The sequence below is a fragment of the Colossoma macropomum genome, unplaced genomic scaffold, assembly GCF_904425465.1.
Source record: "Colossoma macropomum unplaced genomic scaffold, Colossoma_macropomum, whole genome shotgun sequence".
Lineage (NCBI taxonomy): Eukaryota > Metazoa > Chordata > Actinopteri > Characiformes > Serrasalmidae > Colossoma > Colossoma macropomum.
In genome coordinates this window covers 32510273-32534272 of record NW_023494787.1, presented here as the reverse complement: position 1 = coordinate 32534272, position 24000 = coordinate 32510273, and the positions used below count along the sequence as shown (strand labels likewise).

Genomic DNA, 24000 nt, shown 5'->3' with positions numbered 1-24000 from the left:
CTGTTTGTATATGTGTCTGTGTGAGTTTGACACGGCCAGGCTGCTGACTGGCTACAGCTGCTAAAGGCGATCCCTATGCTGGACACTTGTGATATTTTAAACATCTGGTCATTTTTACATAAATTGTTATGGCTGTACTGATTTAAAAAAACAATAATGTGGTGGGTCCACCTGACTACTGAGTAACAAAAACATGAACACCACACAAGGATTAAGGTGGAACGGGGAAACTTTCAGACAAAAACTGGCGAAAAAGAAGCAAAATTTAGCCTCGTAGTTTTAACACTGGCAGAATTTTTTGATAAGGAGTTGTAGGCTATCAACAGAGGTTTTTCGATTTTTCTGCAGCAATCATGCCACGGTCAATACCACTGAGCTAATGTAAGCATTATCTAAAGCTACTGGCCCATATCTGCAGAACATCTCAGTTTAGTAACAGTGTCTACCCTTCCGCTATCAGACTTTAAAAATGTTTATATTATATATATATATATTCTATTATATATTCTATTATATATATATATATATATATATATATATATATATATATATATATATATATGTGTATTATATTATACATATATATATATATATATATATATATATGTACACGCATGATTTTGTCTCTGGTATAAGTAAAAAACTCTTCAATGGTTCTTCATGGGTGTGTGTGTAACAGTAAAGTAGGCCACCAAAAGAGCATACTGAAATTAAACACAAAATATTAGTTAATCTGAATGATATGAATCTTAATGTAAAAAAAAAATTAAGGAAAAATGTATCAACATTTTACTTACCAAGATGTTACCAATGAAATGTAACTACTACTTACCTATATGTGCTTGTTAAGTAAACAATGTGTTTAAATGTGATTGTAAAAGTCATTTTTGTTGCTTTTTTCACTGCCCCTAATTATATTATTTTAGAAGAGTTGTCTGTACTCCTACTCAGAAAAGTGACTACAGTTTCTCTCTTTGCTTTAATCATGTGCTGTTTTGTTTTAATTATTAATTTAAAACATTATTATTAATTTTATTATAGGGGCGGCACAGTGACACTGTTGCCTCACAGCAAGAAGGTCCTAGGTTCCTTTCCCCAGCCACGAGACCAGGGCACCCCGCAAACTCTTGCACGTTGTCCCCGTGTCTCTGTGGGTTTCCTCCCACAGTTCGCAGACATGCAGTCAGGCGAACTGGAGATACTAAATTGCGCCTAGGTGTGAATGTGTGTGTCTGCCCTGCGATGAACGGGCGGCCCCGAGACCCAGGTGGAGAGAATGAATAAATACTTTTATTATGTTATTAGCAAAATTCCACATTCATTAATATAATGCTGCGTTCGGATGCTCACAGGTTGTATATACCAGATGGTTAACTTAACTCTGTTGGGGTGTTCACATTCACTTGAAGTTTAGCATTCTTCACTTGTGTAATCATCGCTATGCTGACTATTACTGACATTGCCAATATACGAAATTAAACAAATTTAAAAATGCGTCAAGATTAAGAAAGCCGTAAAAACATTGAGACTGTGTAAACCTTTTTTTTTTCTATGATGTGGTGCCTGTCTGATATGTGAACCCTCTGACTGTCTTGAACAGTTAATAAAATGTGATTGTGGGATTTTTACAGTACATGTGGGGACTTTGATTTTGTCTCTTTTGGTCGCTCTCGCGTGGGCTTCGGAATCACGTCACGTGAGGAGCAGCTGCCGCGCGACACTTCCGCCTGGTCTCGCGCGAGTGTTTACTTGCTGAATGCAGAATGGACAGAAGCGGGTGAGTGTGTTTACACTGTTTACAGTAAAGTAAGACTCGCCGAATTCACTCTAGTGTGACGAAGCACCGCCAGGTGTGACGGTCAGCGAAGACATTAACGCGTGTAAGTGTCCTGTGTGTGGAACCGCGGAGAACGGAAATGTGAACTTGGCTGGCTAGCAAGGCCTGCAGTGTCTTCGAAAGAGAGAGAGAGCAGCGAGCTTCCCGGCTATTCACTCCTCTCACCCATTTCCCTTATTTTTAGGACTCATTGGTAACTTTGCTGACTCTTACAGCTGGAAAACCACGTTTGTTAGTCCTGTGATCAGCTTTCGTGAATGTTTTTCCTCACTTCTAAAATTCTACCGCTGCGTTAGCAGCAGTGAGCAATGCGCGAATGACTGGTGATTGTACCGAGTCAGTCAGACAGTTCGTTGGGAATATAACATGTCAGTTCGTAGCTGCTGTGTTTTCTGATCACTTGAATTTATTGTACGAACGCTGCATTGTATGAAACGGCAGCTGTCAAATTTGTGTTTTGAAGTAGGGGGTCAAATGACCAAACTGTAATGTCAGGACACTTATAGATGTTTTCTTGATACACCTGAAAATATTAAGATATGAAAAAGCCCCAACCTGTATAAATTAGGGCTGTTATGATTTATTGATGACATTAAAAAATGTACCTTATAAATCAATCAGTAGTGATTAGTTGCCATGTTTGCATATTTGCATTTTAGTTGGCAAAATAATGCATGTGTTAAATACTCCTATTGGCGTCTTGTCAGTATTTTCAGACTGGGTGGCTACCAAGCTACCAGTGTCTGTGGCTACCAAGCTGCCAGTCTGATATTTTGTTTTTCTGAAATTTTATAAGTTACAACAGACAAATAGACTAGTAGTGCCACAGTTAAAAAAGATGTCAAAACTGTCTCTATAGTGATATTTATTTAACAGTTCACATACTGCACTACACTAAATCCTGTTAAATTTTAAATTATAATAGTACATTCGGTTGTTTAGTGTTTTTTAAGTACTGACGGCATCCATAATATAGAAAAGTGCATTGTGATCAAATCTATTGCAATAACTAGGGATGCACAATGATATCAGAATCATATTAATCTCAGAAGAAAATGCTTTAAAAATATTGCCATCACACAGATGTTCAGATTTGACTGCTATTTCAAGTGGTAATTCAGGTAGATTAAGTCTACAGTTTCTACATTTTAGCCAATGTTTATGTATCAGCATCAGTAGATATGTACATGAAAAATACCAGATAGGCAACGGTTCCTATATCAGTGCATCCCTAATGACAACCATAAAACATTGTCCTAATGTGTTGTATCTGTGGTACATGAGTGCTAAGGCCATCCACAATTTACTGTATGTCCTGCATGTATGAAGGCTGGATTCATTCAAACTCTGCTTGATTTTTATATGTGTGAGCAACTTTTTTATGGATCAAACCTTCTTTAATTAATGAGCTCACCTAATGGTTCACCTCCCATACCCCGAAATATCTGCATTTATAATCTTAAGTGAGTTAGAACCGCCAACACCACCATATCAGGGAAAGTTTTGACTCGCTCATTGTTATTTTAGCAGTTTGCCTGGTGAACCTACTGCTGCCACATATTATCACATATGATCTTATGTTGGAGATCCCATATTTAATCATGATACTTTCATAAAGGGGTGGTGTCATTTGCTTTGATTTAGTTTTAAAGTTACAGCATTGTGTCATATTAGCTTCTCTCGTGGTGAATTATGACATTGTGGGCTTTTTCTCATTTGTTTATGACCTCAGGGTGTCAAGTCAGAACAACAAAACAATACAAGCTTGTAGCTTCACCATCACAAGACTAGCTTCCAAAGACACAGACACACACACACACACTGCACACAGAGGAGTTCAAAATGCATGGCGCGTTTAAACTGTTGCAGTATTCATGAGCAAAATTTGCTTCGATATCTAATGTGTCTTTTGTTTGAGATGTTGAACAAAGAGTTGTTTGGGCTGTTTTCATTTCATTAACAATTTCACTTTGTAGAGTTGGGAGGAAAAAAACAACATTTTTTTTTTTTTACGTGTAAAGAGTTGGTCTATGGACTAATAAGACACCAGCATCCATTGTTGTCTTAAGGCCTATTCAGATTGGATTAGTTTGTGAGTGGGACGTCTACAATACGATTTTTATACTCTTCCATCCGAACCGCAATAAAAGTACCACAGGATGAGTGAGTTTCTAGGAGGTTGTATCTTCTATGAACCCAGATGATTTATTATACATGATCAGATGATCATAGAAAACTAAAAGTTCCTGACATTGTGAAAATAAAGTAATGCTTTATTCCTATAGCTGCCATTATAGTCGCCCCTTCAGTCAGCCTGTGGGGTCTTGCTTTTCTGTTTCACTGTGTTTGCTCTCTCCTCCTGCTAATACTCTCCCAGTGTAGAGAGGATGGATGTGAAGTTCTGCCACCCAAACCAAATAAATGGTTGACAGACTCTTCCAAAGCATCCATTGGAAGTGTTTAATATGGATATGCAGAGGTGGGCAATGTGGCAAAAATATAATATCATGATACTTCAAAACATTTTTTTGATGATACATGACATACATCACAATATTTTTGTTTTCTGAGGTTTGATTATTTAGAACTGACAAAAGCTCCAGCAGTGCCACATTTAAAAACTGCTGTACAAAATTAAGTACAATCTTTTTTACATACTGCGCTGCACTAAATCCAGTTAACCAGGCCTAATTATGTCCTTTTAGTAATAAAACATGCAGGTAAAATTGAAAGAAGTAACATTAATGAATCAGGAGGAAAAATGGTGAATATGCACTGCTGCACATCAGCCTGTAAAGCCTGAAATAATAATTTGAGTTGTTGGGTCAGATTTTGTGGGAGTTTTTCTGACTGTATTATATGTAGTAATGTCACATGCACAGTCTCAAGAAAAAGGTCCCTCTCAATGTTAGGTCTCAAATGCAAAATCAACTTTATACTAATGAGCAAACGATGATGATAGTAGATAATTCACTTACAATCTTGGAAGACACATTTTTCAGTTCTCTTTCAACTCTGTCTCAGTCGTCAGATTCATCCACTCAAAGAGCACAACCGACAGTACAAAATGTTCTTATGCACATTGCATGTAAATACATATTTCCACTAGAGAGATCCCCAGATCTTACATGGTGCAGCTTAAGTACTCCATATCCACTAAGACACTAAAAATGCCAAGTAGTGGCTGTCGAAAGCATTTTTTTTTTTAACGTGAGGTGACATCTGCCAGGAAAATAACGGAGATGTGTATATGAACGGGACTAAAATGTTTAGACCACCACTGAGTTTGGTTTGGTGTGGAGTTATCATACTTTTTCTTTAGTTTGGTCCGTTTTGACAGGTGTGAATGTTCCACCCATATTCAGGTGTACGTGGTCTGGCAAAAATCATGCGTCTCTGTGTGCTTCCAAATGAATCCTGGTTTAGTATACTGTACGATGCTGTACTGCCCACCTAATCTGCCTGTTTTGATGTCTTTTGAAGTTGCTCTTGCTGCATGAACAGTAATAACAGCGTATGAGTAATAAAATAATAGTGAAACAATGTCTTTAATTTTATGGTAGCATATGAGAGTACCACTTTCCTGACCAATAAACAACCTTTCATGTATAATTTTGTGCACTTCGGCAGTTGAAATGTGAAACCGACCAGACCAAATGAAAAAGATACAGTGTCACACAATTCCAACTCTGGTCCAGACTTTAGTCAACGAAAAATGCATGAAAACAACCTAAATGTTTATTGTTAGTCTCGGCCTAGTATTCTCTTATGTCAAAGTTTTGTGTTTACCCACTGGCCCCCAGAACAGCATGCTCCTTTTTTTCTCTTATCATATTTCAATACTTAGTATACCACAAATCTATAAAAACCACAGAGGAATCAAATCATAGCTCAAGTAATACTGTATTATGGTGCTTATAGTGATTTCCTTCCCACACAGGGAAGACAGGGTCTGTCTGTGTTTTAGGATTATTATTTCTTGAACCGTTCATGAATTCACCCTGCAGGACTTCTTTGAGCCTTCTCATCCACCAAGTCTCCTGGGAATTTGGAAAGAAGTGGTGAGGCTTGGCAGTAGGCCTCCATCTCTGAATGTGTTTTCAGCCAAAGCTTGGTTCGCTGTCTATTGTGTGATGGGCAAAGAGCGGCTGTGAGGATTAAAGCCGGTTAATGGTTTTGCTTAGGCAGTGTTATTGTTTTAATCACCAGGTTTATCCTCAGTTCTGAAAAAGACCACATTTCTTTGTTCAGAGAAGAAGCAGCGTAGGATGACAGCGCCTCTTAGTGCATTCCAATGTTGTGTTAATTAGTATGCTGTGCATTTTGCAGTCTGTGTGGTATGACTGTAATCTTGGCTCCCAGAGAAGTGCTAGCAGCTCGTAGAATTCCTTGGGGTCATATGATTGGTGCGGGTGCCCTGCTATGTAATTGGCTGATGAAGTGAAGGCATGTGAGTTTATTTAAGAAGATTTAGGCTGCTTCAACCAGGAGCCCTTCTCACTTTTGTACTCCGTGTTGCTGTAGACTCAGAGTGCTGTGCTCATTCTCGCATTCTCAGTTTAACGCCTGGTGGACACAGGGCTGTATTTCAGCAAAGCCGTGGCATGCAGTTTAACAATGAATAACAATGATTCCAAAAATCAGATAAATTAGACCCGTTGTAATTTATTGATTAAACTTACATTTTTTTTTTTTAATTTAACGTATAAGTGAATCAATGGTGATTTGTTGCCAGCTTGCATATTTGCATATTAGTTGGTAAAATTATACATATTTTAAATGCTGGTACTGGTGTCTTATCAGTAATTTAAGGCTTAAAGCTACCAGTGTTGTGGAAATGTGGTTTACTAGTTTTTAAAGTATTTTGGAATCCTTTAGGCTATGCATGGTTTGTTGTTGTAAATAAGGGCAATATTTACATTTCCCTGTTTTTCTTCTGGTAAATCAAGTTTCTTTTCTAGAGCGTTCTTCATTCTTTGCTCTCAGTTCCTCCTTTTGTAGAACAAGAAATACTCACACGCTCACACTGCCTCTTGGGTACAGAACAAGCACAATAAGTGAAGTGAATGAGAACTGAAACACGTGTCACGTCATCCTGTTGGCTTTTGTAAAAAGCAGTGATGTTTGACAGGATGAAAGTTGCTCTGAGAGAAAGCTATTGGCAGCCTTAAACTTAAATCCCTCTCTCTGCTTCCACCTCCTTTTGCACATTCCCACAAACCTTAGCCATTTTGGAGTGTGTCCTAAAATGGTTGGCTGCAAGTGGGGGTGGATCACAAAAATCCTCCAGATGCACAACAGTTACCAAAGAACATGAAGAACTTTTCTAACCCCAAATTCTTTGAGATGGGACGGAACAGTATACAGTAGAATACACCCAAATGCAAATTTTATGCAAGATAACAATGTTGAAACATATACATTTAAACATTGCTTACATTATTGATGCATAAATGTTTCACAAATTTACATATCTTGCTATTGTTAGTGGTGCAACAGGATATGAAAAGCATAGTAATATTACAGTGCACAATACATTAAATTACTGAATAGTATACATGAACCAGAGATGCAGTAAGGCAACAAAGACAACATAAAGCAAATATTTTTTATGGCATAAAAAGTTATGGCACCTTTTATATGTTGTATCCCCCCCCCAGTATATTAAACTCAGCAAATAAATAGAAAATGTGTTGCAGACAAACAGCTCCTGCTTCCCAGTTCTAGTGTCTAATGTTAGTGTGTGATGGTTATGGTTATATGGTTATAGTCGCAATTTTTCTCCATTCAAATAATAAAACTCTTCAAAATATCATGAGTACCCAATCATGAACCTAGCATTGTGAATCAAATCCAATCCAGTCATGACATGAGTGCATTGTTATATCCTTAACAATGTTTGAGCAAGTTAGCTTAATTTTGAACAGACAGATGTTTTACCCAGATTCTTAACATTTTCGGAAGAAAAGTAACCAAAAATGCGAAATTAGCACATTTCTAGCCAACATTACTCAGAAGTAATACATTTTGATAGTAAACATTATGAATTTATATGCTGTCCGTTTATTCATCTACATTATAATCAACTGAAATGAATTGGAGAAGCAGTCAATTTCCCAATTTTTTAAAAGTGTACTTAGTGTTTACAGTTTGTAGTGTACGTACTGGTGAAGTTTATGTGCACCGAAGTCATGCAAAGAGAATTTACGGACCGTCTTGTTAATGAATATTGCCCTCAACAGAGACCTGTTAAGTTCCACAGTTCTCCCAGATGAAGTAGGAGGTATACTAGCAGTCATGTGAGCGTGTGTAGGGCTGCAGCAATCACTGCAACACCCCAGTGGTGGCACTGCCAAACACAACATTGGGCACATCATAACCTGACATGGTTCCTTTTTTTACACTCATGAAACCACAACTATGAAACTACAGCTATACCGTAACTGTGCTGCTTCTGCATGTCTTTCAAGCTGGTGCTGTGTTAGAGCAGTGCAAGAGGAACCTACTTAGAAAGAAACAACAGATTTAGGTTCCCTGGGGCTTTAAGGTTTAATTCTTGTCGGTAAAAGAATTGAATGTAATTATAAATATATCTGCTTAAATCACTTATCCTTGGACGGGGGGCAAGACGAAACAAAGGCACTTAACTATCTTTAAAGGGGGCCTTAGACTTAAAAGTTTTGGAACTGCTGGTTTACCATATTTAGCCGGATGCAAAGATATGGACCCTCGCCCGCTCCATCCCCCCAGCTTCCCAGTGGTGGTATTGCATATTGCAGGGTCACTGCACCAGCCCCAAGCAAGTGTGACAGTTTCTACTTGCATTTCTATCTGAGAGCAGGCAGGTTCTAGCAGAGTGTCTGTAAGACATGTTAGGTCTGGGGTGCTGCTGCCAGCTTTCTTCAGGCACATTTTATGGTAAATGTCTAGCAAGGGTGGGAGTGAATCCCCAGGAATGGACTGAACTAGTACTGTTGCACTGTCTCTGACTACATTACTAGATTGTAATGTAAGCTATTTGGCCAGGATCCTTTGTGTATCTGTAGAACCTGATGAGGCTGAAGGTTGGCAAATTGCTTCTTCTCATTCTCTTCAGGAAATATAAATTCCATTCAATTTAATTTAAATATCCCAGCGTTTAAATCTAAACTATCTAAACACAATTTCATTTATCATCCATGTTTCAGGTCTTTTTTTATTAAGTTGAACTTATTGGTATCTTTCTCTATGACACTGTACATGTCTCAGTCCTTTAGGGGAAGAGGCTGTTTCTGAGAAAACAGTCCAATATATCAATTATTATGTTTTAGTTGCAGCTGAAATCTATGACGAGGAGAAGTCTTGACAAAAAGTCAACAATGTGAGTGGAAGGGAGGTATTAGTCACAGAGGATAGACAACCATGAAAGCTTATTCTCATGTACATAGCCTCTATAGATTGACACGTTCTGTCCATTGATTAATCAAAGTTGTGTGTTTATTTCTTCATTTTAAAGATTTTTGACCCTTGTTTGTCCTCAGATTAACAGTCATGGGACTGTGATTTCCACTGTGGTCAGCTCTATGAGGACAACCACTGTAGTCTAATCGTAAGTACTGGTATAATCCCTTTATTAAAGTATTAATAAACAGTTAATTGCATACGTTCTTAGTGACATTTACGTGTTAGAATCAGCCCATTGAACTTTGCAGTCTGTAGTTCATTTATTCCCTCAGTTCTTCTTTGTTGGCCTCACAGGTCCTTGCTCTTTTTTGCGTGCTGTCTGTTTTGGTTCTTCATTGGTGTTGTTGAGTGCTGCTTGTGGTACTACAGTTCCTTTTCTATGGTTTTGGCAGGTCATGCAGCACCCAAATTTCGAGACAAGACATCCGCTGCAGCCAGAAGAGCAGGAGACCGGTTACGACCCCTTGCACAACTTTAACCGGAACAAATCACGTAAGTAAAATTGTTGTTCCATCAAGCAGCCAGTGTGTGAAATAAAGGCATGAATGGAGGCAAGGAAGCAGGAGAGTCAAGCTCCACTGATACCAGATTTTTTTTAATGGAGTGTAATGGTACTCTTTAATCAAATATTTTTGCAATTTGGCCTGTCAGTGTTGTTGGAACATGAATTTTGTTTTGTTGTTGGTCATGTGCCAAAGTAGGGCTGCAGTAAGGGATACGAGAGTTATACATTTTTGTTGCCAGTTCAGATTTCTTTATCGAAGAATTGGCTAATGACTTTTTGGCCATTTTTCTTCTTTTTTATTATTCATATTATTATTATCATTTTGTATTTTCACATTGTGTGGGCTGAATGAACAGCTGAAACAGAGTATCACATTAATTACAACATAAATAACAATCTAAACAACATTTTTTGTATTTAATGACATTTAATGACAAATAAATGATAAATCAGATGATGGGATAGGCTCCAGCTCCCCCCGCGACCCAGAAGGATAAGCGGCTTAGAAGGTGCGTGTGTGTGTGTGTGTGTGTGTGTAATGTGTATTAGGTCAGAAGCAGCAATATAATATACACATGCACGTATGTGTGTGTATATACATATATATACACTTGTGCAAACCTATTTTATATTAACAATGGCTTATTATCCTGTGATGTTCCGACACTTTTTAACACTTGGAGTGAATCTGAAATATTTTTATTATGCAAAATTGTAACAGTAAAACAAAGGAATCGTATCAGTATAACGGTTCTGACAAAACTCATACCTGGGGAACAGTTTTACCCAATATACTCGTGTACCATTCACTTCTAGTCATGCTACGCGAAGCCCATTTGCGAAGCCAATACCTAGTCTGTTCTTTCTGCATTAAGTGTTACTTGATCATTGATTGATGTGTTGATCATTGGGACTTTGAGTCTGTCTTTTGCTGCTTGCTGCAAGCTGCATGCAACTTGAAGCATGTACAAAATAGCTCCATGGCATTTTTCACTTGTGAGTGGTGTGAAAACGAAAACATTGCAGGAAAGTTCCGACTTAGACTTAGGGCTTGTCTGGATGCTAATGATGAAATAAAGAATTGTTGGTGGTCTGTTGCCATGAAGAAATTACCTTGCCTTCTACTAGAGGTGCATCAATACCTATTTTTTCAACTTTTTACTACTAACTTAAACCTACTTAGAATTAAGTAGTTCTTAGAGTCAGTGAGTGCAGATTACCTTAACAGTTAAATCATTCAAATATAGCTGATTTTAAATGACTTGCATTAGCTAGCTTTGCTACATAAGTTACCTTTGATTGAGTAGCACAGCAGTGGAGAAGAGCAGATTTTGTTTCTTGTCTGAAAAGTGCTTCTGTTCATGCTGTAAGTAAGAAGTGGTGTTTTGAAAATTGAATAGACCATCATGTACAAAGCCCAAGATTTATATGCTCTCACTGCATGATAATGCTGGTCTATGCTATGTGAAACACTCTGTCCATGAACAATTTCAAGTAAATCTGTTTCATTCAAAATTTTCCGTGTCCATTTGGTGGCTGGCCTGCATGTCTTCATCCATATTGGTGAAGTGGTTGTGAATTTGTGTTAGTGGGCTAAAATCACACAGTGTACACTGAAACTGTCACTGGGGCATTATCCCTCTTGTCATTGAGATGGGATCCTTAAGGGTACATCTCAGTACCTTTAGTCAGGGAATGTAATTGTATATATTTTTCTAAGTTGTATTGACTCCACACACCCCATCCCGTCTCCAGGCTTTTTATTTTATTGTTTATTGTCTTTTCATTAGGTTATGAAAAGGTACAAATACGTTCTTTTTATCTGGAAAAAACATATTTAAGGTTCACAATTGGACTTAAAAACCACTGTTGTACCTTGGAGGGAACTTTTACATTGTTGTACCTTGATGAAAGAAAAATGTACCTACACAGAACTTTTATTTCTAACAGTGTTGGTTTGGAGAGAATATGCCATGGCGAATAGTTTAACGTGACCAGCAACTTTGTGTCATGGAAAGCAGAGCCTCCTTCAGTGCTGTTGTTAATTAGTGCGGCAGTGTACATTTGGCTTATGTCACATGTTATCAGTGGGGTTCATAATGTTGGTTTTGGTGAAGTGTTATTAGTATGAGTAAATTAACACAGTATCGGCCCGATACCAGTATCGGTATGGATGCATACCTACCGTTTACAGTTGCCAGTAATTGGTAATATCTGTATCTCTCTTACTTTGAGCACACAAGATAAATTGCATGTGTTCAAAATATATCTCCATTTCATAATCTACAAGGAGTTTTGATCTCCATCTGTTGCATTTAGGTGATGACTGAATCCTCTGTGGATTCTGCTAACAACCCAGTAAACGTTCTACCTTTGTTTTTTTTGTTTTTTTGCCATTACTAGTTTTATTACAAACCTGTAAGCTATGGCACCTCAGTAGTGTTTGGCAAATCCGACTAAGGTTGTAAGGTTCTCTAGTCCAAATAGTTGATAATTGGCACAATTATCAACTAGTCCAAATTGGCACAATTGGAAGATCATAGCATAAAATAGCTCAAATAGCCAGTGCTTTTCTGTAGCCACATCTTCAGAACTAAAGCCCGCCAGGTGGCATGCTTACTGGCACTACAGCTTCTGCTGCTGGGAGAAGTACAAAAGCAGCAGACTGGCAGCACCTGATGCAGCTCTAGATGGAACCAGTACAGTGCTTCCTGTGGTGCTTTGATACCATGTGTTCAACTCCAGGTCCAATCCCTGAAAGTCACTAAACACATTACAAAGCTTGCTTAGATTAATTGTTTTTCATAATTTCATTATGGAGATTGGCCGTTCTATTAATTATGTATAGAATTACTAATTAGGCCTGTGTAGGTAACAAGAGTCCTCTTACTTTGGTAACTATGTAGAAAATAACTATAGTCAGTGGTCTGTGTGGAAAATATCTATGGTTACTGGTCAAATTAACATAATAAAGTGTAGTTCCGTAAAAGTTGTGGTTCTAATTTATTGTTGGATTGTCAGTTACACATCTACTACCTACTGCTATTATTACCACTGGAGTACATCAGAGGACCCCTCTCTCACTCTCTCTGTCTCTCTCTCTCTCTCTCTCTCTCTCTCTCTCTCTCTAGCCCTAGAATGCAAACTGATCACTGACAGCATTTTTAAGTGAAATGCTCTGTCATTCTGGTCTAATCTTTCTCTGTAAAAATTCATTTTTCAGGAGGACTGTCGGACAGTGCAGTTGAATCAACCTTCCAGTCATACAGGTTCTTAAATATTACTGATGTTCTCAGAAACCTCTTATACATCACTCATTTTTTTGGTGTTGTTAAATAAAGGTGGGCATCAGGATACTTGAAGGCATTCTCTCAATGCACTTTTATTCTTAGTGATGCACATTGATGTCAGAATTTGCTTTGAGAAAATCAGCCTCAGACATGTTTAGATTTGACTGATGTTTCTGCCCACTCTTGTTTTTTAATTACTGTATGTCTTTCTTGCTTTGCAGAAAAGAGTGGGATGACTTGTTCCAGAACAGTAACTATCTGGCACGGATCAGGCAGGCAGGCATTAATGGCCGATTGCGGAGCAGCCGATTCCGCAGTGTGTGCTGGAAGGTGAGCAATGAGATTTGTGTAGTAAGAGAAAGGGAAATAAGTAAAAATGCACTTTCCAAAGCTAGGTTTCCAAAAGGGAGTTTATTATTATTAAAATATAGGACTCCTAACAACCATGCAAGACCTGGTAGACCACCAAAACTTTCACCATCAGATAAACAGTACTTAAAACTTTCATCTTTAAGATACAGGAGAAAATCAAACTCCATTCTTACTTGAGATCTGAAAAAAATCCATAGGTGTTTCTGTGCATCCTTCCACTGTGAGAAGACAGTTTAACATTAGGAGTCTGAAAGGATGCATAGCCATTCCTAAGGAAAGGAAGTACACAAGAAAATTACAGATTAAACAAAGAAGCTGCTGGTTTTTTAAAAAAAAAATGGACAGGTCTCCTCAGAGTCCAGAGATTACTTTGTCAGAATCGTCAGAAGCTGAAAAAGAAAACCATCTTCTAAGACTGAACTGTCTCTGAACTGAAAAAGATGAAAGCAAGTCTGTCGACAAGAATGGAAGCTTTTTTTTCCACCTGATGCTTGAAAATGAATAGCTTTTACTTATGACTGTTTTGACTGGAAATGAAACAAAAAAGGAGGAAGTACTCTATATGTGCTACTGTACTGTGCTGGTGAAATTTATCATGCATGTATGTGTTTGACACCTGCGCATTGACTTTATCAGTATCTGTGGTGTTTCAGCTCTATTTAGATATCCTGCCTGAGGATAAGAGCCAGTGGATCAATAAGACCAAGGAGCTCCGAGCTCAGTACGAGCAGATCAAAGAGACGGTGAGCGTGTGTTTGTGCATTAGTGTGAGCAAATAAGTGTGCATAAAACTGAACTTCTAAAGCAACATATGTATTTCATACACATACATATATTTCTCCCCTTATAGCACATCACAAACCCACGCAAAGCAGCAGGCCAGCAGGACCTGGTGGTGAACAACCCTCTTTCTCAGGATGAGGGAGTGAGTGAGAGTTCTGCTCAAGATTTTTACAGTGGCATAAAATATATCTACTTATTCTGTATTCACATACAATATCCCTTTCTTTTCTTCTGTCTAGAGTTTGTGGAACAAGTTTTTCCAGGATAAAGAGTTGCGGAGTATGATAAAGCAGGATGTACTGAGAACGTAAGTTTACAAAATTCATTCCCTCACACTTACTTGCTTGCTTACTTTCTGTATGGGCCTCTTTTTGCATAGACATGATGCGCCTAAAGATTTATAAAGAAAGAAAAAAGATTTCAAAACTGTTTGTAGAACAGTGTATTCATAACTATATCGCTCTGGCACCCCTCTCAATCTCTTCCAAGGGGCTCTCTTATGCCATCTTTCAAGGAAACCACAAAACACATGATAACTGAGACAGTAACTTATAGTTAATGCTTCATGTCAGACTAAGTATAGATTTTGTTCAGTATCAATATTTTAATTGTACTTTTTGTTTGACATTGTGATATTAATATTCACATTTGTTTGATTGAGAGAGGCTGTTTTTTTTTTTTCAAATCTTTTGTTTTGAAGTAAAATTTATAGTTTTTGGTCCAACCCCATTTTTGTTGTATGTAATTACAGCTCGGTACACTCAAAGCATTTTTAACTTAAAATGTTGAAAATCGAATCGAAGCTTGGCCTCAGAATTGAAAAAGCACATTCAGTATGAAATTATGTGGATCACTACACCTCCATTGTTAATGTAGAGGTGCATACAAAAGGTTTTGTTCCAAATCGCATTATAGACCACTTTTATACTTTTATGCTTTTAAACTCTTTATATCCTAATTATTACAAATTGATTTACAGCATTTTGGAATGAAACTCATATACCCTCACCGAGCACTTTATTAGGAATACCTGTACACCTGCTCATTCATGCCATTAGCTATTGAGCCAATCGTGTGGAAGCAGTGCAGTACATAAAATCATGCAGATACAGGCAGCAGCTTTAGGTAATGTTCACATCAGTCATCAGAAATGGGGGGGAATGTGATTGCAGTGATTTTGACAATGGCATGGTTGTTGGTGCCAGACAGGCTGGTTTGAGTATTTCTGTAACTGCTGATCTCCTGAGATTTTCACACACAAGTCTCTAGAGTTCATTCAGAACCGTGCAATAAAGGAAAAACAGGGGGTAGTAGTTCTGCGGATGGAAATGTCTTCTTGATGAGAGAGGTCAACAAAGACCGGCCAGACTGGTTTGAGCTGACAGAAGGGCTACGTTAACTCAGATAACTACTCTGTACAATGTGTTTTGAGCAGAAAAGCATCTCAGAATACACAACACATCAAATCTTGAGGCAGATGGGCTACAACAGCAAAAAAACGTCAGGTTTCACTGTTGTCAGCCAAGAACAGAAACCTGAGACTACAGTAGGCACTGGTCATGTGCATCCCTTCATGGGCACAATTTATATCTTCTAATGTCTACTTCCAACATGATAATGCACCATCTCACTAAGCAAAAGTTGTCTCAGACTGGTTCCATGAACATGAGTTCAGTGTTCTTCAGGGACCTCTCCCGTCACCGGATCTGAATCCAATAGAACACCTTTGGGATATGGTGGAACAGGAGATTGGCAGCATGAAAGTGTACCTGAAATATCTGTAGTCAAATCATGTCAACATGGACCAGAATCTCAAAGGAGTGTTTGTAGAATCAATGCCATGAAGAAATGAGGCTGGTTTAAAGAGTAACTACACCCCACTATTTTCAGCTAACTCTACCCCAGGCTCAACTTATGCTCAACTCAAAAACTCAAAAAATGCTCAAAAATGGGAGGGGCACTGCAGCGATGTTCAGGTTTGGAGGTGGGGCTATGAGGAAAACCGGGTGGGCTGACGGAATCAAATGGCACTATTGCACCTGAGAGGTCTTACAAGGTTGACTTTTTTTTCTCCACTACCATCCCATCTTCAACGTGGGAAGTTGTCTCTGATCAGGCAGTGTGTCTTGAGCCTTAACAGTATGAGTTGCTTACTCAAACCGCCAAAGGTAGTGCCAGAAAATGATCAGCAGCGAGCGTTCTTTTTCCGCTCAAATTCACATTTCCCTTCATAAATCAAACTTTGGTGCGCGCACTCACTGAACAGAAATCAATGGCGAGCAACACTGGGACTACAGAAAGCGGAAAAAAAGTTTAAGGAAGGCTGTATGGACGAACGTTAACATTAACCTTCCCTGAACCGTTTCGCTTTCCGTAGTTCCAGTGTTGCTTGCCATTGATTTCTGTTCAGTGAGTGTGGCGCCCGGGAGTTTGAGTTGTGGAGGGAGACGTGAATCAGATGCAACACCGGCCACTTTATTAAAACTTGCAAGAATCCTCACTTAATTGGTCCAACATCTTTATTACAAACTAAGCTTAGATTAATTAAGTTATTTACGGTTGGTACAGACAGCTGGCATATCGCAGCCTTGTGAGGTGGTGCTGGGGGTATTTAGCTTAGCGCGTGAGTGTGGTTATTTTCTTGCTCTGGGCTCCTATGCTTTCATCTTTGAGTGTGGCATGAGTAGGGCGTCATCAGGGGGTGGTAACGTTGCTTGACTGTTTTGCATACTGTGACTTCCACGCCTACAGCACAGTTGAACCAGAGGGGAGCTGCAGAGGCGGAACTGACCACTGACCCATTTTTCCAGTTTGGAAAGATGTGTTCACATTTTAAGCAAGGCTGGTATATTTTATTATTACAGACCAGTGCATTTTGGCTGTTAATGAAAAAAAGGTCTTACTGCGTAGTTACTCTTTAAGAGCAAAGGGACGTCCTACTCAGTATTACTACAGTGTTCCTAATAAAGTCCTTGGTTAGTGTATTTATGACCTGAAACTAACTCACGAGACTTAACTTGCTCACTTTTCACGTTTCATACAGTTAGTTAAAACCTGTCAGATTAAGGTTTTAAAAGTTTGATTTATAGCTGGTCAAACTGTAGAATTTTATGGAGCAACAAACGAGAATAAAGAGTTTACTGTCTGATCAGATCAGATCAGTCTGCTGCAGTAGAATCTGGCGGTGTGGAAATCCAGGTTAAGCGTCTGGTTCAAATATCTTCAGGAAACTGTCGCAGATCTCAGTTCTGCCAATAAAAATAAAATACTGAATAAAACATTTTGAGCTGCTGCTGGGCAGGGAAGTCTCCAGAATTCTGTCCTCACAGCAGGACCACCTCCTCTCTTACCCCAAATTAAAATCTCTTCAAATCTACATGACTTAAATATTTATCATTAAACCAGCGAATTTTGGTGAAAGATGACAAGTTTGCATTTGAATGTAATCCTGCTGGTAATCACTCTGTTTTATAATGTACCTGTAATCTAATTACTGTCTTTTTTACTTTAACTGTAATTTATTACAGTTCCCTCTTTTGTATTCTGATTACGTAATGCCGTTACATGTATTCTGTTATTACCTCACCCTGGTCTTAGGCATGAGGCAATTTATTTATAGACATTTTATGTAATAATTTACCGTGAGGGAGTTTTTAGAGGCATTAAATATTTCAGACATCTGATTTCTATCACCACTGTGAACAATTCTTTGTTTTCAAACAAGACTTTGTTTACATCTTAATGATTGAATTATGAAGATTTATTTTTAATAGTGCAATCCACTTTTAATCTTTTCTCAATGTTTTTTTTTTTTTTCTTTTGCTCATTTCCAGTGAAAATTAGATAAATGTGTGAAACTCAGTGTTGTCATTGATACATATTAGTATTTTTTCAAGGTTCAGACTAAACAGGCACATAATTATGTGTTGTGATTTATGATGTGAATGAGCTTAGTTCAAATATTTTAGCTGGAAATTTAGAATGCATAGAACTAGTAGTAGTATAAATAATAAATAATAAATAAATAAACAAACAAACATGCTTGTTAAACTGCATGGAGGTGTATTGATTGCTTTCTACTGCTGCTCAATAATCTTACAGCACTGATGACACTGTCAATCCCAAGGTGCTGGTATAAATTTAGCCATCATCTGATGGGTGTGCCACTGTGTCTGTGCAGGTTTCCGGAGATGCGGTATTTTCAAGAGGAGGATGTTCGGACTAAACTGACTGACATTCTTTTCTGCTACGCACGAGAAAATGAGCAGTTACTGTATAAACAGGTATTCTCATTGCTGCACTCTGTTTGACAGCATAGATCCTGCTGTGTTACAGTAAAGCCTCTACAGAGGACACACCTCTAAATATTGCACAATTACTGTTTATTTGCTGAATTTAACATAAAGGGAAAAATACAATCAAATAAAATGTGACCTATGCAAAAGTTATGTCACCGTTTCTATTTTATGAATATTTTTTCCAGTATGTTAAACTTAGCAGATTTAAGTTTGTTCTCTGTAGAGGGTGCATCAACTTACTTTCACTTGGAAAATGAACAAAACATGTAATTTGACCCAGAAAGTTTAAACTTTTGCCTGTAACTGTATGTATTAATATTTCCTTTTTTGAAGTAACTGCTAATGCTTATTCATTTTTTTGATTTTTGATTCTTATTCTAACTTTTTTATTTCTCTTGCTTATTTTCTGAATCTTTGTTCATTTATCTTTATTTCTTTTGGCCTTTCATTTGATTTCATTCTCTCTGACTCTCTTTCTTATCCATTCTCTCTCTCTCTCTCTCTCTCTCACACACTCTCTCCTTTTCTCTCTCTTTCTCTCTCCCTTTCTCTCTCCCTTTCCCTCTCTCTTTCTCTCTCTCTCTCTTTATCTCTCCCTTTCTCTCTCCCTTTCTCTCTCTCTCCCTTTCTCTCTCTCACTCTCCATTTCTCTCTCTCTCTCTCTCTCTCTCTCTCTCTCTCTCTCTCTCACACACACACTCTCCCTTTCTGTCTCTCTATCTCCCCAGGGGATGCATGAGTTGTTGGCTCCAATAGTTTTTGTCCTCCACTGTGACCATCAGGCCTTCCAGCATGCCAGTGAGACCGCCAGTCCCAGGTTATTTTTGCTCACCACATCATACATACTCTCCTCAGCCAGTCTCAACGTTAAATCTTATTGCATCTCCAGCACTCATGCCTACAAATCAAAAGTGTGGACAAACCTGACTGAATGTTTCTTTTTTAATAGTCTTGAGAACATTTTGTTCTGAAGACGTATGTTGAAAGTGTGGAAAAGTATAAATAGTGAAGTTGATCAGGATCAGAATCACTTTATTTCTCCAAGTATGTTACACATACAAGGAATTTGTCTAGGTGAGTGCAAAGGTGTATGACATATAACATACTGAACAGATCAGACAAGCACACAGACTAATACCTATTTAGCTAGGGCACAGGTAAAATGAAAAAGGAATAAAGAAAGAGTAATGAGCCATTTTGAGCCAGTTTGAAAGGAGCTTAAGGGGGTATGTGAATAGCTGTACATAAACAGATATGAATATCTATGCATACACAGGTCTGAGGAGTCATATAATATGGTAATATGGAAATGTACACCAAGTGTAGAGGTCTGCATTCCTGCTGGGCAACCCCAACATCTTGCGGTGCAAAGGAACAGTGTGTGTTAACCTGCCCAGTATGAGCAGGACGAAAACTTGGAGTGGACAGGTGCAGGACTGAAAAATAAAATTTGACAGGACAACACTGGTTACTGTGTACTCACAAAAACAGCTGTCGTTAGATCACAGACCAATAAAATAAAAAAAATATTTAGAGTAATGCACTATAATAAATTAATTAGCTGTTTGAAATTAAGTTCGTATTCTACTTTAACAAATTAATTAATCAAGTGTTGCTTTTAAACAGCATCACAATCACAGTTTCTTTTAGTCAAAATTTTAAACTGCTTTTACTATAGTTCACTGTTCTCACACTGTGTAGTGCTAATATAGTGAGATGTCTGTTTCTGCACATAGAACATGTTACAAAGAAAGTATTTAACATATAGCATAAAATATTTTTGGTCAAACAGATCAGGTGTTTTTTGGCTGCACTGAATTGAATCACTGTTTATGTCCCGTTTTCTGAAAAGTTGGGTCCCGTTGGGTTCAAATACACGCATCGTAAGTGTGAGTGTAAAATGAGCTTAAGCTTTTTGATTCTCAGCGCTTCTTCTTCAGTGTCTGGTAGAATTTAGCTGGATGCAGTATTGTTTTTATGCTTTCTTCTTTTGACTGAACAAGTAATACACTCTGACCAAAACGTAAGATGGGAAACCTTTGACCTTGGCATTTAGGTCATTTGGCAGATTCTCTTATCCACAATGATTTACAGAAGTGCTGGGGTAGAGCACATAGTAGGTGTGTCTAAACCTTTTGTTGAAGTAAGCATCAGAGTGCAAGTCTGAGACTTGAATTACCTTTTATGTGACTGTAGTGATTTCACAATGACTACAGTTATAATGCAGCGAGGGACTTTGTTAAATCCACACATGGAGCTATTTGCATGACCCCCTCATAAAGCCAGTCCAGATGACATTTGTGTGAATGCTTGCATTTAAACGTGTTTTATTTTTCAGTGAAGAGATGAAGGTGCTTCTGGATCCAAAGTTCCATGAGCATGATGCATAGTGAGTTCTAAAGAAGCAAAATCATCATTGTTGTATTGTACCATTCCTTTTTCTACACTGATCTAAAGTGTAATCCCCCTCGTCCTCTGCATTATAGTGCCATGTTCTCGCAGCTTATGGAGACAGCAGAGCCTTGGTTCTCTAGTTTTGAGCGGGAGGTGAGGAAGGTACATCCAATGAAACTTTTTTGACCTAATCTCTATCTGCCTCATCTATAGCATAGAATCGATTACTACAGACAATAATGTCCATGTACGTGGTAAAAGAATTAATTGACTCAAAATGCATTTGTAATTGAAGCAAATGGGTAGGTAAATATGTTTGGAATCAGTGAGTTTTTATTCTTTTACCAAGTTCAGGGAGTTGACTTTTAAAATTGTGTGCCACAGATATGGAAGACTTCAATAGTTTGAACGGCTCTTGTTCTGTTGTGTCTGAAAGTTGTTTTATTGTTGCAGGGAAAAGAAGAGATGCTGACCAGCATACCTTTTGCTAGACCGCAGGACTCTGGCCCTTCCGTTGCCATAGTAACCAAAGTAAACCGCATTCAGGACCAGCTGGTGAAAAAGCATGATATTGAACTGCACATGCATCTCAACCGCTTGGAGATTGCTCCTCAGATATATGGCATGTGAGTCTCTGTGCATGCATGTCTGTGTGTATGTCTAAACATGTGTTGATGATAAGGAATTAAAAGAGTAGTTTTTCTACTTAACCCAAATGCTGTCGATCAACTAAGACATGTTTGGTGATGTTTTTGCTTCTTTAGTTTGGAGCTTCCATGCTGGTGGTGCTGACAAACACTGAAAGGAAAGGGTCACCAAAACTGTCTTGTGCAGAATAATACTAAATTGTACTAAGGAAAGAAGTGATTCTGGTTATACAGAGAGGTGTTTTTCTGTTTTTATAGTTCATAGTGAGTCATTCTGTGTTCTAAACCCCATCAACTGCACAACCTGCATTAAGACCTGGATGCCGTTTGAGTGGGTTGAGAGAGGTTTTGGGGATGTATTTGTGGGAATGGTTTGGGAGACCATTGACCTTCAGTGTTTATTAGCAAGGTTAGCCTTATATCTCCAGTTCTAAACTAAAGAAGCAAAATTTGGACAACAAACATGTAGTAATAATAATAATAATAATACATTATACTTATATAGCGCTTTTTAAGAACTCAAAGACGCTTACAGGTTTCCGAAATACAGAACAGTAAAGACAAACATGAGAACATGAAGCACAGTCATAACATCACAAGCAAAACATAGCAGGACTTGGCAAAGGGCTGATTTAGGATTGAGAACAGTTATAAGCAATAGAAAAGTTTTAAGTTTAGATTTAAAAGTGGAGACAGTGTTGGCCTGTTGAATATGTGAAGGAAGAGAGTTCCAGAGTCGGGGAGCCAGCCTAGAGAAAGCACGATCAACGTACCCATGTAGTTTGGAAGGTGGGACAGTGAGTAAACCAGCAGAGGAAGACCTGAGAGTGCGAGTTGGTTTGTAGGAATAAGCAGATCAGAGAGGTAAGAAGGAGCAAGGTTATGTAGAGCTTTGTATGTGAGGAGAAGAATTTTGAATTGTATGCGGTATTTTACAGGAAGCCAGTGGAGATGTTGCAGGATGGGTGTAATATGCTGATGTGCACGGGTGCGGGTGAGAAGGCGAGCAGCAGAGTTCTGTACCATCTGGAGTTTGCATAAAAGGGAGGAGTTAATACCAGCAAGTAGAGAGTTACAATAGTCCAGGCGACTAGAAATGAATGCATGAATAAGGGTTTCTGCAGCAGACTGAGAGAGTGACGATCAAATTTTTGCAATGTTACGGAGATGGAAAAAGGAGGTTTTAACTACAGAGTTGATGTGTGCACTGAATAAGAGAGTTGAGTCAAAGAGAACGCCCAGATTTCGTACCAGAGGGGAAGGGGACAGAGTTACATTGTCGATGGAAAGAGAGAAAGGAGAAGTTTTAGAGAGAGTTGGAATTTGGATCCTATAAGAACAAGTTCTGTTTTGTCACTATTTAACATGAGAAAGTTGTGCTTCATCCATGTTTTAATTTCTGTTATGCAGTTTTCAAGCTGGGTGAGGGGTGGATTTTTAATAGATTGAGTGCTAATGTAAATCTGTGTGTCATCTGCATAACAGTGAAAGTTCAGCTTGAAACTACGTATTATGGGGCCAAGAGGAAGCATGTACCGAGGGTGACAAACTGTTTTCTGTCAGTCAGATGTGACTTAAACCACTCCAGGACAGTGCCCCTAATGCCCAGATCATGCAGCCTTGATAGGAGGATTGAGTGGCTCACCGTATCAAAGGCTGCACTCAAGTCAAGTAGTAGAAGGATGCTAAGGGCACCAATATCGGCATGTCTTGGCTGATTGACTGCATTTTGTGGAAAATCATGTGAACTTTTTTTTTCGCTGAATCATTCCTTTAAGAGTATGAGTGAGTGTGACTACAGATCTTATGTTTACTTTAAATGTGTGTTTTTTTTGTGTTGCAGTCGTTGGGTGCGGCTGTTGTTTGGTAGAGAGTTTCCTCTGCAGGATCTACTGGTGGTGTGGGATGCACTGTTCGCAGACAGCATCACTCTGGACCTGGTGGATTACGTGTTTGTGGCCATGCTGCTCTACATCAGAGACGCATGTGAGTTCCCTGTGTTTCTGTCTGACTGTAGGGGTATTAAAAAGAAAAACGATTGGCCAAATAGTCTGCGATACGTCTGCATTGATTTACACACCTAGATCTGGTTTGAATTCAAAGGAAAACCGGCTAAAAACTGATGCGGCCGTAGCAAAGTGAGACATTTGACAGTCGACGTACCCCAAAGACTTGCACATGTGTTTGAGAGAGAGACAGGAAGTGTCTAGGTTAGAGACTGGCAATATGGTGATGTTTAATCGTTATTGTGAAAAATGTTATGTTTCATTAAAAAGGGAGTATAATTAGTCCTGTTCAGTTGGATTTAGTGCAGTACAGTATGCCAAATGTTGAATATGAATCATTGCATTGATCAATTTTGATGGCAGTTTTTAATATGGCACTACTAGTGCATTGTGTCTGTGTGTCAAAATATTGTGGTGTGTATCGT

At 38.4% G+C, this 24000-nt stretch overlaps 1 protein-coding gene across 3 annotated transcripts in view; it reads left to right on the top strand.

Annotated features, from left to right (window-relative positions):
- The first annotated feature begins 1691 nt into the window (after window positions 1-1691).
- Window positions 1692-24000, top strand: part of tbc1d5 (TBC1 domain family, member 5) — a 38215-nt gene continuing 15906 nt past the window's right edge. For 2 of the 3 annotated variants that reach the window (XM_036567007.1, XM_036567006.1), the window contains exons 1-14: window positions 1692-1777; window positions 9358-9425; window positions 9673-9772; window positions 13009-13054; window positions 13297-13405; window positions 14101-14190; window positions 14298-14372; window positions 14470-14537; window positions 18411-18513; window positions 19257-19345; window positions 20867-20917; window positions 21015-21084; window positions 21376-21548; window positions 23413-23555. In XM_036567007.1, coding sequence (XP_036422900.1) covers window positions 9676-9772; window positions 13009-13054; window positions 13297-13405; window positions 14101-14190; window positions 14298-14372; window positions 14470-14537; window positions 18411-18513; window positions 19257-19345; window positions 20867-20917; window positions 21015-21084; window positions 21376-21548; window positions 23413-23555 — 1114 coding nt within the window. In that variant the 5' untranslated portion in view covers window positions 1692-1777; window positions 9358-9425; window positions 9673-9675. The remainder of the gene's footprint in view (window positions 1778-9357; window positions 9426-9672; window positions 9773-13008; window positions 13055-13296; window positions 13406-14100; window positions 14191-14297; window positions 14373-14469; window positions 14538-18410; window positions 18514-19256; window positions 19346-20866; window positions 20918-21014; window positions 21085-21375; window positions 21549-23412; window positions 23556-24000) is intronic. The other variant, XM_036567008.1, reaches the window with a different exon arrangement.